Source organism: Lathyrus oleraceus, chromosome 4, assembly GCF_024323335.1.
Source record: "Lathyrus oleraceus cultivar Zhongwan6 chromosome 4, CAAS_Psat_ZW6_1.0, whole genome shotgun sequence".
In the NCBI taxonomy this organism is placed as follows: Eukaryota; Viridiplantae; Streptophyta; class Magnoliopsida; order Fabales; family Fabaceae; genus Lathyrus; species Lathyrus oleraceus.
This window is the reverse complement of record NC_066582.1, coordinates 161,861,557-161,875,025: the sequence shown is the minus strand read 5'-3', so window position 1 is coordinate 161,875,025 and position 13,469 is coordinate 161,861,557. Positions and strand designations below refer to the sequence as shown.

Below are 13,469 nucleotides of genomic sequence, written 5' to 3'. Positions count from 1 at the left end.
GACTCTTCAATTCAGCTAACTCAACAGCAGACATACGATATGGAGCCATCGATATCGGTCTAGTACCAGGTACCAAATCAATCGAGAACTCAACTTCACGCTCTGGCGGCAATTCATTCACCTCTTCCGGAAACACATCAGGAAAATCACACACCACAGCTAGATCACCAATCACCAGTTTATCTTTAGCTTCCATAGTCGCTAACAGCATAAACAACTCTGCCCCATCTACTACTGCCTCATTCACCTGCCTTGCAGATAGGAACAAATTCTTTTCTTCCTCAATCTCAGGAAAAATCACAGTCTTATCAAAACAGTTGATATAGACTCGGTTAACCACCAACCAGTTCATACCCAGGATAACATCAACCTGTACTAGTGGAAGACACACAAGGTCCATCCCAAAGTCTCTACCAAAAATACTCAAAGGACAATTCAAACAAACTGAAGTAGTAGTCACTGAACCCTTTGCAGGAGTATCAATCACCATACTACCACGCATCTCAGATATCTCTAACTTAAGTTTCACAGCACAATCCAAGGATATAAAGGAATGAGTAGCACCTGTGTCAATAATAGCTACAAGAGGAAAGCCATTAATATAACACGTACCTCGGATCAAACGATCATCTGCAGAAGTCTCAGAACCTGATAAAGCAAAGACCTTGCCTCCTGACTGATTCTCTTTCTTCGGCTTAGGACACTGTGGACTGATATGACCCAACTCTCCACAGTTGAAACAAGTCACAGTCTTCAACCGGCAGTCTGCAGCCAAGTGACCACCTTTTCCACACTTGAAACATTTCTTCTCATTACTGGTACACTCATGGATACGATGCCCAGCCTGACCACATCTATAACACTTAGCAGGAGCACTAGAGTCTCCCCCACTAGGCCTCTTCATCCTACTCTGTCTCTGAAAACCTTTGTCAGCTGCATACGGTTTTCCACGATCATTCTGACTCTTACCTTTCCTATCAACCCTTTGCTGATAGCTCTCTGCTCTGGCTTTGGAATCCTGTTCAAAAATCCTGCAACAGTCAACCAAGTCAGAAAACACTCTGATCCGCTGATATCCAATAGCCTGTTTGATCTCGGGACGCAGCCCGTTCTCAAACTTCACACACTTCGAAAATTCTCCAGCAGCCTCACTATAAGGAGTGTAATACTTTGACAGCTCTGTGAACTTAGCAGCATACTCTGTAACAGACTTGTTACCCTGCTTCAATTCCAAGAACTCTATCTCTTTCTTCCCTCTAACATCCTCTGGAAAATACTTCCTCAGGAATCTCTCTCTGAACACAACCCAAGTGATTTCAGCATTCCCAGCAGTTTCCAACTCAGTGCGGGTAGCAACCCACCAATCATCAGCTTCTTCTGACAGCATATGCGTACCGAACCTGACCTTCTGGTTATCGGCACACTCAGTCACTCGGAAGATCCTCTCAATCTCCTTCAACCACTTCTGAGCACCATCTGGATCGTATGCTCCCTTGAACATTGGAGGATTGTTCTTCTGGAACTCACTCAGTTGACGAGCAGCTCCCATTCCCACAACATTCGGATTTCCTCCAAGTACTCCAGCTAGCATACCCAGAGCCTCAGCAATCGCAGCATCATCTCTACCTCTTCCAGCCATCTCTATTCTGAAACCCAAACAACTAAAACAATGAGTACCGATAGGTTACACAACACCTATACCGTACAGGGGAAACAGAATAATTACGACTCGACTCGACCGACTATGCTCTGATACCACTAATGTAACACCCTTCTAAAATACCCCCAATTATTTAATTAAATCATAAACATATATCAGAGTAATTATGCAGTTAAGGGTGTCACACAATCATTCGCACCATGTTCCAATATAACTGTCATGCTCTTTATTAAATCAATTAAACATTCGCATAAATCGCAGCGGATATAAATCAAATCAATCAAAACATGTCACATACTACGTGTAAACTGGTTCCACAAGCATTAACAACATAATTCAAAGGTTCCCTCCCGATGTTACATCTATCAGAGCATGACCCACTAAAGGAGACTACACTAGACTCCAAGCATTCGCTTCTACTCAACTCATTTCTCGTTACCTGAAAAATAGTCGTAAGGGTGAGTTCCTCAATCAATATAATAAGCATTATAAAACATTATGTAATGCTAAGTAATTTCAACACACTTCATCACCCTAATCCAAACATACATTCAGTACAGCACCATCAATTCAACATAATACTCAACACCAACACAAACACACGTATAATATTGGAATACATCCATTCATATTATACGCCATACATATATTACGCAATGAGACTCCATGCATGCGGTACCGACTATTTGTGAACATATAGTTCAACCTCACCGTCCAAATCCAGGCACGGCTACCAAGCTCACTAGTCCCACTCATTTGAGACATAGTGACTCACTCACTAATTCCTCACCATGGGAATTAGCTACCACCCTAAATGGGCCATGCTATGCACGCTAATCACCTAGCATGCAAACATCAATAACAATCAAAATGATTTACTCACTAATTCCTCACCATGGGAATTAGCTACCACCCCAAATGGGCCACCATATGCATGCTAATCACCTAGCAATGCAACAACAACAACAACTCAAGAATAGACATATGCTCACACTCTAAGCCATAAAACAGTCTATTCACAAATGCATACATAACTGATACATTCACAGCAGCATGCATACCATCACACATCATCAACACATTTTATCACAAAAGCATATCATATCATGCCGCATAATCAAACACAGTATTAGCACACTCTACTAATACCTATACTACTCAAAACAACGGGAATTGATCCCCACTACGTCATACGTCAGCTAAGTTACAGCACTCAGCCTAAACAACCAAAAACTGCACAACAACTGTTCAGGGAAACCACAAGTCTGCCCATACGCGTATCGCCTATGTCCATACGCGTATGGCGCATTCCCTCGCCCAACCCATACGCGTATCGCCCACGCCCATACGCGTATGCTACGCGTACCACATCCTCATACGCGTACCAACAGAGACGAATCTACGTTCAAAATATCATCTTTTTCACTCATACACGTAATGCCTTAACCATACGCGTACCAGCCCTCTCATACGCGTATTGCCTAGTGCCATACGCGTATGACCAGAGCCAGAAATTCCAGATCTGCAATGGCTTTCTCTGCTGCGAGATCTATCCAATTCCAACCTTCTACAGTCCAATTTTCATACATGTTCATTCGTTTTATCAATTACAGATCATACACATTCGGCTTCCCAAATCGCTAACCTTACTACCTCTAATTCCTACGAGTTTTCGTCAATTATCATCCAAATTCGTTCATCAAATATTTCACAATTTCAGCATGCATCATTCAAATCAGAGTCAAAATCCATGGTTTCTTACTACCCATCACATATTATCCCATAATACCCATTAATCGATGATAAACCCCCCTTACCTGAGTTAATCCGGCAGTCTCTGAGCTCCAAGCTTTCCCTTCCTTCAACCTTCGTTCTTTGGCTTTTTGCCCTTTTCCCTTTTCTGCCTCTTTTCCCCTTTTCACGTGAAATTAACCTTTTTACCAAAAAATGGGATTTTTTCTAAATTCCAACTTATATATATTTTCCGAATAATAATAATAATCCAAAAATAATAATAATAAAATTTCCAATTATTTAATTAAATTAATAAATAAATTATTAACTCAATTTAAATAATTATTTTATTATTATCGGGGTGTTACAACAAACACCTCAAGAAAATCGTGGGAGACCTCGGAGACAAACTAACGCACCGAGATGTGGAACCGAGGGACGTTATAATCGGGCGGGGTCATTAGTTTTTTGTTTGTCCAATGTAACCAATTATTACATATTTAATGAATTTATTTATTTTCATTATTATTTCTTATGTATTAAATAATAAATATTAAATGTTAAAAAGAAAAATAAAAAAAATAAAAAACTAAATAAATATAAAAAAATTGAAAAAATAATATGAGGGGTGTATGCGCCAGATGAATTGGCGCATACACCCACCATGCAAAATGCACTCAGGCGCTAGAGGCATTGACGCCTCCTCATGAGGGTCAATGCAGGCGCCACAAGCATTGACGCCTCCTCATGAGGCCCAATGCATGTGCGCCAATGCTACTGACGCCTACTCTTATTGGTATGGGGGTGCGCCAATTCATCTGGCGCATCCTCTACCAAACTTATTTTGATATTTTTTTTGAAAAATTGATTATTTTCAATTTTTTTTGAAAAAATTGATTATTTTGAAAAAAAATTCCATCTAATTCTTTTAAGAATATAAATATGTTGAGTAATTTTTATAAAAAAGATAAGATGATTCATCATTTAGTTGTTTAATATTAATAAAATTGTTTAGACAACCACTATTCAATCCAACTCAATTTAAAAATCAATAGATTTGTCTAAATCGACTTTTTGATGTAACAGATGGTTATTTTACTTCATTTAAACTGAAATATTCTATATAGATTGAGTATTGAGTTTGACTAAACTCAATTTAAACCGACCTACGTACACCCTAAACATTTATGTTGTCCGATCCAATGGCCTAACACTTTGACCGAACTCGTCATTGATATGAATTTTAAAATTTTATTTATTTTTAACTAAAAGAGAATTATGTATCAATAGGTTTTTATTTAACTAAATAGATCATTAGAATTTTAAAAGTTTACACTTAAACATTTATAATAATTGCTTACTTTTATTTAAATTTTCCCCTCCCAATTAAATTGATTTTTCCCATTTAATTCGAGTTAATTTATTTGAAATAGGAGTCTAATTGAAATACAATGACAGTGTAAAAGGATTTACACCATCAATTAATCATTGACGTCGAATATTAAAAGAAATTTGACTTTTATTTTAAAAATCTATAAAGTAATACAAACGGATGATGGGGATGAATCAACGGTGTAAAACATTTTATTCTGACAGTGTATAGTAATTAATCTCTTGAAATAGAATAGACCCAAAAATACTTAAATAGTGTCATTAATAAAGTCTAATTCTCTCTCTCTCTCTCTCTCTATATATATATATATATATATATATATATATATATATATATATATATATATATATATATATATATATATATATATATATATATATATATCCGCTAGAATCCTGAGGAGAGTTTTGAAGATCGTACACGTGTTAATTAGCAATTGGAATAGAATCTAACGGTTGGTTGAGAGCGCGGGTGTTAACTCGCTCTTGTTATCCCGTAACTTATATGCGTGTCAGCACTTTGAAGAAAGTAACAAGAAGAAGAAAATGGCGCTACCCCTTCTTCGAATTCCTGGTAGTTCTTCCATTCCATTTGTTACCACGAAGCCGCACTCTCTTCCTTCCAGAAGCCTCCGCAAGACGACGGTGGCAGCAGCGGAGCTTCAAACACCGGTGGGAGTGTTAGGCAGAACCGATTTCCGGTATCCGAATGTTGAAGCACCTAGCCATAAGGTCAAAGTCCATGACAGAGAACGTGGAATCGTTCACGAATTTCTCGTTCCTGAGGTATGATCCCATCGATGCTTTAACTTTAACCCTGCCATGTTCCCTTCACTGTTTCAACAAACATACTAGTATTCAATTTTCTACTTTAATAGTAGTATTTGTGAAATGCAGGACCAATATATATTGCATACTGCTGAGTCCCAGGATATTACACTTCCATTTGCCTGCAGGCATGGTATTTACTCTTAACCTACTATTACCTATTCGAAATTAGGTTTTTTGAAGTTATTTATTGGAAGCATGATTCTCAAAATCTTACTATACATGCATGTCATATCTTGATTTGATACAAAACTAAATCTAATAGATACACATTGTAGTGTGTATATATTATGAACATGAATCTTATCTTGATTTATGACTTGAATGTTGGATTATTTTGAGTTTGGTAGATGATATATTAGCTTATATGTATGTTATGACACTTGTTTTTACTTTAATGTCATGTTTGTATTGGTAATGTATCTTTTGATTCATGATTTGGAAGTAGTAGGTCTTCAGAGATTCGAAATTTGAATCTCGATTTTGATACCCATGATTGGAAGAATGATATGAACCTATCATATTTGTTTCCGTTTTTTCTTCAGTCGTTAGTAATGGCCCTTATATACCAATGATAGATTCCATTTTTTTTTCCATGTGTAGTTGAACTACATAGGGAATTGTGATTTGTGTAAACTAGTGTAAAATTCAATCTCTCTCCAATTGGGAACTTGGTCTGCCACAATTTTCCTTTGTAGATCATGTAATGCATCTCTGACAATTGTTTTCTCTGCTGCTTCTCTTTCCATCTAGATCGGTGTATTTTTTATTTATGATATTATTGCTAGTTTCCTGATAGAGTTTTTCTGATTTGATACTTTTTATGGAAGGTTGTTGTACAAGCTGTGCTGTTCGTGTAAAGAGTGGGAAGATTAGACAGCCAGAGGCACTTGGGATATCTGCCGAATTGAGAGAGCAGGCATGTACAACTATGTCTACGAATATTTTTTATTGAATTGGTCATTTTGACTTGTTAAGTAGCAATGCATGATGATTTAGTGGAATGCATGGTTATCTTCAACGATGCCAAAAGAATCAGATTTTTTTTACCCTATTCTTTTCCTTCTAATTTTGAAGAGTAAAAGAAGACATTGAGGGTGATAAACAATATACTTTATGAATGTTACTATAGAGGGGGATGAAATTGTGTTTGTAGTCGTACGTATGAAACTATTTACTTCATTTCAGTTTCAACAAGCCAATACTAAATGTGTTTGTATGATATCACACATGTCTATAAGTTTACTTTATTCATTTTCCGATAAAGAGCGCATTGAATATTGTGTCATGCCGCAGTGCCAATGCACTGAACTGAGGTTGTAGTTATTTTTTTCATTTAATATCACATAAAATGAACTACAATGCCTATACTGGCTATACTGTTAATTGGAGGCTGTTTCCTGTATATTTGTATATGCTGTTTATCCTTTTTGAATGTTAACATCACTGAATCACTTGCAGTAAAAAAAATTCAAAAGACAAAAGCATAAGCATGGGTTTTATTGTTTCATTTTTGTTATTAAAGTAAGAATGAGAATTGAAAAGGATTTACTCATTAAAAGTAGAAGTTTGACTTTTCAGACTCATTTTCGTGTATATTCCTCTTACGATTGAAGGTATTGTTAGCATTTTGATTTCTTGGTTAGTGTTTCAATTTAAGGGCCCTTGCACAAACGAGTAGATTAGATATATACCTACAACAGAACAAAGATATTTTCTAGCTTATGGATAGTTTGAGGCCATTTGCTATGCAACATTCATTTTCCAATAATAGTAGTTAACAACTGCGGGGAAAACGTTTTATTTGTTGCATTATCATTATTATTGCAAACTTCAATGTCTCTTATTTCTCAGTTGGAAATGTTTGTGAGATTTTTATTTCATTTCAGGGTTATGCACTTCTTTGTGTGAGTTTCCCATGCTCTGACCTTGAAGTAGAAACTCAAGATGAAGATGAGGTAACAAGCAATATTGCAATCATAACTTGCACTGTATGATAACTAACTGTTTGGATAGATGCCAAATCAAATCAACTCTAAGGAGATGTTTTTAACTTTAATTTTGTTAATATATCAATCTGCAAAATATCTCACAATATCTTCATTGTATGGTTGTCAAGATCTCGATCTCGATCTTAAAATCTTAAGATTTTACGATCTCACTCATCCCAACTATCCGGATCTTAAGTAGAATCGTGCGTTGTAGCTAAATTATGAAAAAAAAAGTTAAATAATTGATTTTGTGCGATCTTTGCCAGTTTCGGTCATGATTGGCCGTTTTCCGGCCACCACCATTAAAAGGCGAGAAGGATGACAAAAGATGCAGAGGCATAACAATTAGGGTTCAGTGAGAATCAATATGTGCCTTTTGAAATGATGAATTTTTATATTTAGGGTTTCGAGAATAATTAAACATGTTTTAACTAATTGACTAGTGATAATCTTAGTAATTGACCAAATATGTCCCTTATGTCTAACAAATGTTCCATGAGGTAGTAATAAAGTATAAAAACTAATCATACATGTCTAAAGAATATGAAAAAGAGTCAATTTCTCACGAAGACATTTGCCTACTAACGTATATCATGAAAAACATTTCAAATACATACTATTATTTTTTCATTTTAGTATGATCTAATGGTTTTAGTTGCGGTCTTAATTTTTACAATCTTGTTATCCCTTCTCGATCTTATCAAAATAATTGGGTAGGATCTTCCGATCTTAACTACGATTTTATATTTTATGATCATGCTATTCTATCCTGATCTTAGGGAAGATCTCGATTTTGACAACCTAACCTTTCAAGTTTCCTGAATATTTCACTTGATGTTAGGATATATACTGGAATCAATTAGTCACCTATTTGATGAAGCAAGCGACCTTAGGAATTTCCTTGTTCTTTTCTATTTATGTTTTGTTTCCATGTTTAATTAGTTCTAGTAGTCTTTTTTGCTCTTGAAACCCATTCTATTTAAATGTCATAATTTCGGCTAGTCCAAGTCAGGCAGGTTGAACTCAATTAAAAGAACAAAGCTTTCATAATGCTTATTACTTTTTCCATTCACAAGACTTATTCCAAAGATCTTGTTTAAGGAAACTAAATTCTTAGCTACTTAGACCAATAGGCGTTGGTACGTCATAGTAATCTTAAGAGTATTAATGGCTTTAGCTTGTACTCACTAGAACTTGACTTAATTATTAACATCAAAAGAGCTTTTGAATGATTTACTGTATTTATAACATCAAAACACACCATATCAATCTAATATCTATTCTCTAGCATCACATTTTCCTAAACAATGTAATTATAAAATGATATGTTAGTGGTACTATGTCTTTATCAATGCCAGTGTTTGTCACACATGCTCTTTATATCAACAAAAAATGCCAAATCATAACTTGAACTTTATGATATCTGCTTAAATAGATACCAAATCAAATGAACAGTAAGGAGATGTTTTTAATTTTTATCTTGTTAGTTTATCTGCGAAATTCATAATATCTTTCTTGTACCTTTGACTATTCTAGAATACTTTACATGATTCTTAGGAGTTATGTCCTTATTTTATATTCTGTTTTGTTTTAGTAAGTAAATCCTTGATGTTTGAAAGTCATATTGGATTTCAGTGAATCCAAGTCAAGTCGGATGGATTCACATAAGGGAACAAAGCTTTCACAGAGTCTATTTTCTTTTCCATTCACAAGGCTTAATCCATAGATGCCATTTAAAGAAAACTGAGTTTTTAGCTTCTTAGTGATAGGGAGCTGCGATTTTACTTAGGAAGGTGTACATTAGAAGAAATTGGAGGGAAATAGGGAATAATAACCCTATGTAAGTGACTACACTAAAATATTACATTTAGTAGTTGTTGTTGGCGTATATAAGGGAGTCATAAGATTAGGAAAAGGTATTTGATCGTTGTGGAAACTCTAGGTCTCTTGAATATACAATTTCAAGGTCAGTGTTTATCACACATGCTTTTCAAATGAATATACAATTTCAAGGTCAGTGTTTATCACACATGCTTTTCAAATCAACAATTATTTGGTTTACACATTTTTCATTTATGGATCATAATAGGCCGCAATGAAGACAGGATTTTCAATTTTCAACACGCTCGGGAAGAGCCCGAAGCGTGGACGATGTGGAAAGCCCAATAATGAATTTAGGATAGGCTATGAAGATACCATCTTAAAATTGTGGTTGAACCTAACTCAACATTACAATCCTCACCTCTTTATTCTCGAGATCAAAAATCAACTTGTTGAACATATCCAGCTGCTCAGCTTAGACTTTGTCTTCACTTATTTTGAATGAATACAAAACTTGCTTCAGTTAGAGTCGATTGACCAAAGATTTGGTCATATACAATCTTTCGAGTTTGCTCCACACACCCGCTGCAGTTTTCTCTTTCGAAATCTGCCGGAGAACCTTATCACCAAGGCTCAAGATAATGGCACTATGGACTTTCTCGATCATTGTCGTCTTCTCCTTCTCCGTTAGGGAAACATCCATCTTCTCCAATTCTTTCAACGCTTCTAACAAACCCTACTGAATCAGTAGGGCTTGCATCTTCAAGCGCCACAAACCGAAATCATTCACACCGGTGAATTTCTCAATCTCATACTTTGTTGACGGCATCTTCTCCTCCACGCTCAATGAACCAATTTGTTGTGAAACGATACCCAAGAAAACAAAGTATGATCGGTTTCTTGATTAATAAGAAAATCACAAATTAAAGGAAAAGATAGAAGAGAAGAGAAAGACAATTCAAAGTGGTTTAAAACTGGATTCTTGATTCAATTACACATTAGTGAGCAATCTTTACAATTGAATCTCAACCACACTAATTTCTCTCGCTAATTAGGATAATCAGGAATTGATGGAGAAGTGATGACTAGTATGCTATTTATAAAAAAACTAACCATAACTTTCAACTAATATAGTAAACAATTGGCCCAAAAAACTGACCCAATTCGACATGCTAACTTAAACTACAAGCTAACATATACATCTGCATGCAAGAACAAACTTCGACTACGGCATGCACATCTTCGACTGCTGTCGAACCATGAAGCTAACTTTGTCGAGGCTAGAGTTCGATCCTACCACAACTCTTTTATCATGTTATACAATATCATTCTTTTAAAAAATGTTAAATATTTTTCTATATTTTAAAAATTTGTTTTCGAAAACCTTCCCCTCCCCTCCCCTCCAATCTCTCAAACAAAGTCTTAGAGTTATCCACACCTGCAGACCCTGCATGGGAGGAGAATGGGTCCTATGAAATAACCAAAATAAATCCCAGTCAACTGAACAAATTATACCAAATACGAGAGACAAAATCGCAGTGTATGAAAAGATGATCCTATTTATCCGGCATTAGACCAGAGAACAAGACGTGCTCTCCGTGTGTGGGATTACCATTACCCCTCTGATGAAAATTGACTCTAGTAGGAACCTGGTCTAGAAGTATTTGCCACCTAAATTCACTCACTTCGAAGTTGCTTCACACTTCCAAATGTTGTGAAAGGCAAAGAATCCCATTTTCTGATCCTTTAACTTACTCGATAGTTTCCTCTGAGCATTTTTCCACTTTCTTGAGGTGAACTATTGTAATCAAACATTTTAGGTTGATGATCATCTAACTCAAAGCGTTAGTTTATAGGAAGCTTGAAGCTTAGTAAGAGGCAACTTAAGGGGAAGAATTAGGATATTTGCATAATATATTTATTCTGTCATTGAATATTTACATATAATGTCTTAAACTATCTTGTGCTTTTGAGGCTAAATTAAATTGCCATCATCGTTGTTGTTATATCATTTGCTTATGAATATATGCTATCCTTGACTCACAGGTATATTGGCTTCAATTTGGACGTTATTTTGCAAGAGGAGCAGTGGTAGGTTCTGTTATATATGACTATTTTTTCGTGGGAATAAGGTTGCTGATGTTGTCTTTGATAAATGTGACCTTTTTAACACACAATTCATATGCAGGAAAGAGATGACTATGCCTTGGAGTTGGCCATGGGTGACGAGTAATCTGGGTACAAAAACTATATTCAAAGAATGCGAGTTTTATTTCCTTCATTCTTTTCATATGTACCACCGACATTTCAAGTTAAAGACATGTTCGAGTGTTCAACATGTGTTAGTTTTCGACACTCGTACTACACTAGCATATACTCATGTGATTATATTCTATTATTTTCATTTTCTCAAATTATATTTTCATTTTGGTCAGTTATGGTTAGTGTCTACATGTTAGTCTTAGTGAGTGTCGTATTCATTGTTTGTGTCTTTATGTGTCCGTGCTTCAAAACTCTTATCCCCCCTATGTTTGTGTATTCTCTGCTGTCATTTTGTTATCATATAGTACATTATTATTGTTTGCATAGTATAGAAGATTTGACATGCTTTTGGATCATGTTACAATGTTGTTCAATGGAAAAGGAATTCTGTGATTCGTTTGGACAGGATGCACCTTTACATTGAATTAATGCTGAACCAAACACACTTGTGGATAAGGCATCTCAATTCACGTGAATTTGACAGAATAAAGAGTTTCGCTGACTTCAAAATGAGGAAAAGCTCATCTTTATATAGTTATCCTCTCAACAACTAACAATAAAATCAGACAAAAATTAATGACCAATTAAAAAATGAAATAAATGTTAATTAATTAATGAAGGTATATTAATCACTGAATGAAATTTCTTGCTGGTTATATTGAATCTAGATTGTATTTATTATTTGCTGCACAACATGACTGCGTCTACTTTTTTCCTTGCTTCAAATACATAGAAAGTTTGGAATAACAATATTTTCTTAGATTTGAGCTCTATAATAGAAGCATCAAATATTTGATCTGGGCCAGTTGAAGAAACAAATAATTGCATAAAGTTAGATTCAAAAGAATATACCAACACCATTGTGGTCCAAAGGTAGATTAATAAAGAGTCACTCCAGAATAAGATGGTGAAGTGAAATGTACAACACAGCACTATACCCTACCCCCACGAGCCTTGTTTCTAAAGGGTATCTCACATATAAAAAATTGACAGATTGATACCTGTTGGATTATGCAAAAAGACATTATTTCTTTTTTTAAAAGAACTTAATCAGTTGTTATTGGTGAAGCAATGTCTTGAAGAAACTAATCCTAGTTGTTATTGGTTATTTGCAGTCATTAATTGTATGATTCTAACATGCTTCTCTCACCAAGTTGGTAATTGTGCATTCTGCTTAGTTCAAAACTTGTTTTAATGTCAAGTTTGCAAAAATGAGTAGTAATATACACATGATTTATGGGCCAAACTATATTTTTGGGCTCTTTTATCTTTATTATTGATTCTAAAATAGTCTCTTATCTAACAAAAATTAATTGAAAATAACCCTTTTCACAGGTTCTGCTATTAATGTTGCTAAATGTGGCTTATTTTGTGTTCTTTATCATTAATTTTGTTCAAAGATGGTGCCTATATTTTATTTTGTTTTAAAATGGTATCTTATCTCTATTTTGGTCCAACACATACTGCCACGTAAGCCACCCATAACAACTTAGTAAGTCAGAAATGACCTTTTTGATATAATTATTATAAAATAATAGATTATCTTAAAAAAAAAACAGATTAATATTTATAGTAAAAATAATGGTCCGAAAGTTCAGTTTAGTTTATGTAAGTATTGATGAACAAAAGAAAGATAAATAGATAGTGGTGACAACAAGTGCTATGTGAAAATGTTATTTGAGACGACTCAAAAGCTAAAAAAAGAGGCACTAAATGTTTTCTTATTTTTGCAGTGACAACCAAATGATAATATTATTTTTGCTTTCAGATGTGTTAGCAAC

At 35.0% G+C, this 13,469-nt stretch overlaps 1 protein-coding gene across 1 annotated transcript; it reads left to right on the top strand.

Annotated features, from left to right (window-relative positions):
* Window positions 1-5,201: 5,201 nt before the first annotated feature.
* Window positions 5,202-12,044, top strand: LOC127074310 (ferredoxin C 2, chloroplastic). The gene is made up of 6 exons (XM_051015623.1): window positions 5,202-5,572; window positions 5,684-5,747; window positions 6,445-6,533; window positions 7,504-7,572; window positions 11,473-11,517; window positions 11,615-12,044. Exons 1-6 carry the CDS (start codon window positions 5,333-5,335, stop codon window positions 11,657-11,659), a joined length of 552 nt encoding a protein of 183 aa, XP_050871580.1. The 5' UTR covers window positions 5,202-5,332; the 3' UTR covers window positions 11,660-12,044.
* Window positions 12,045-13,469: the final 1,425 nt, after the last annotated feature.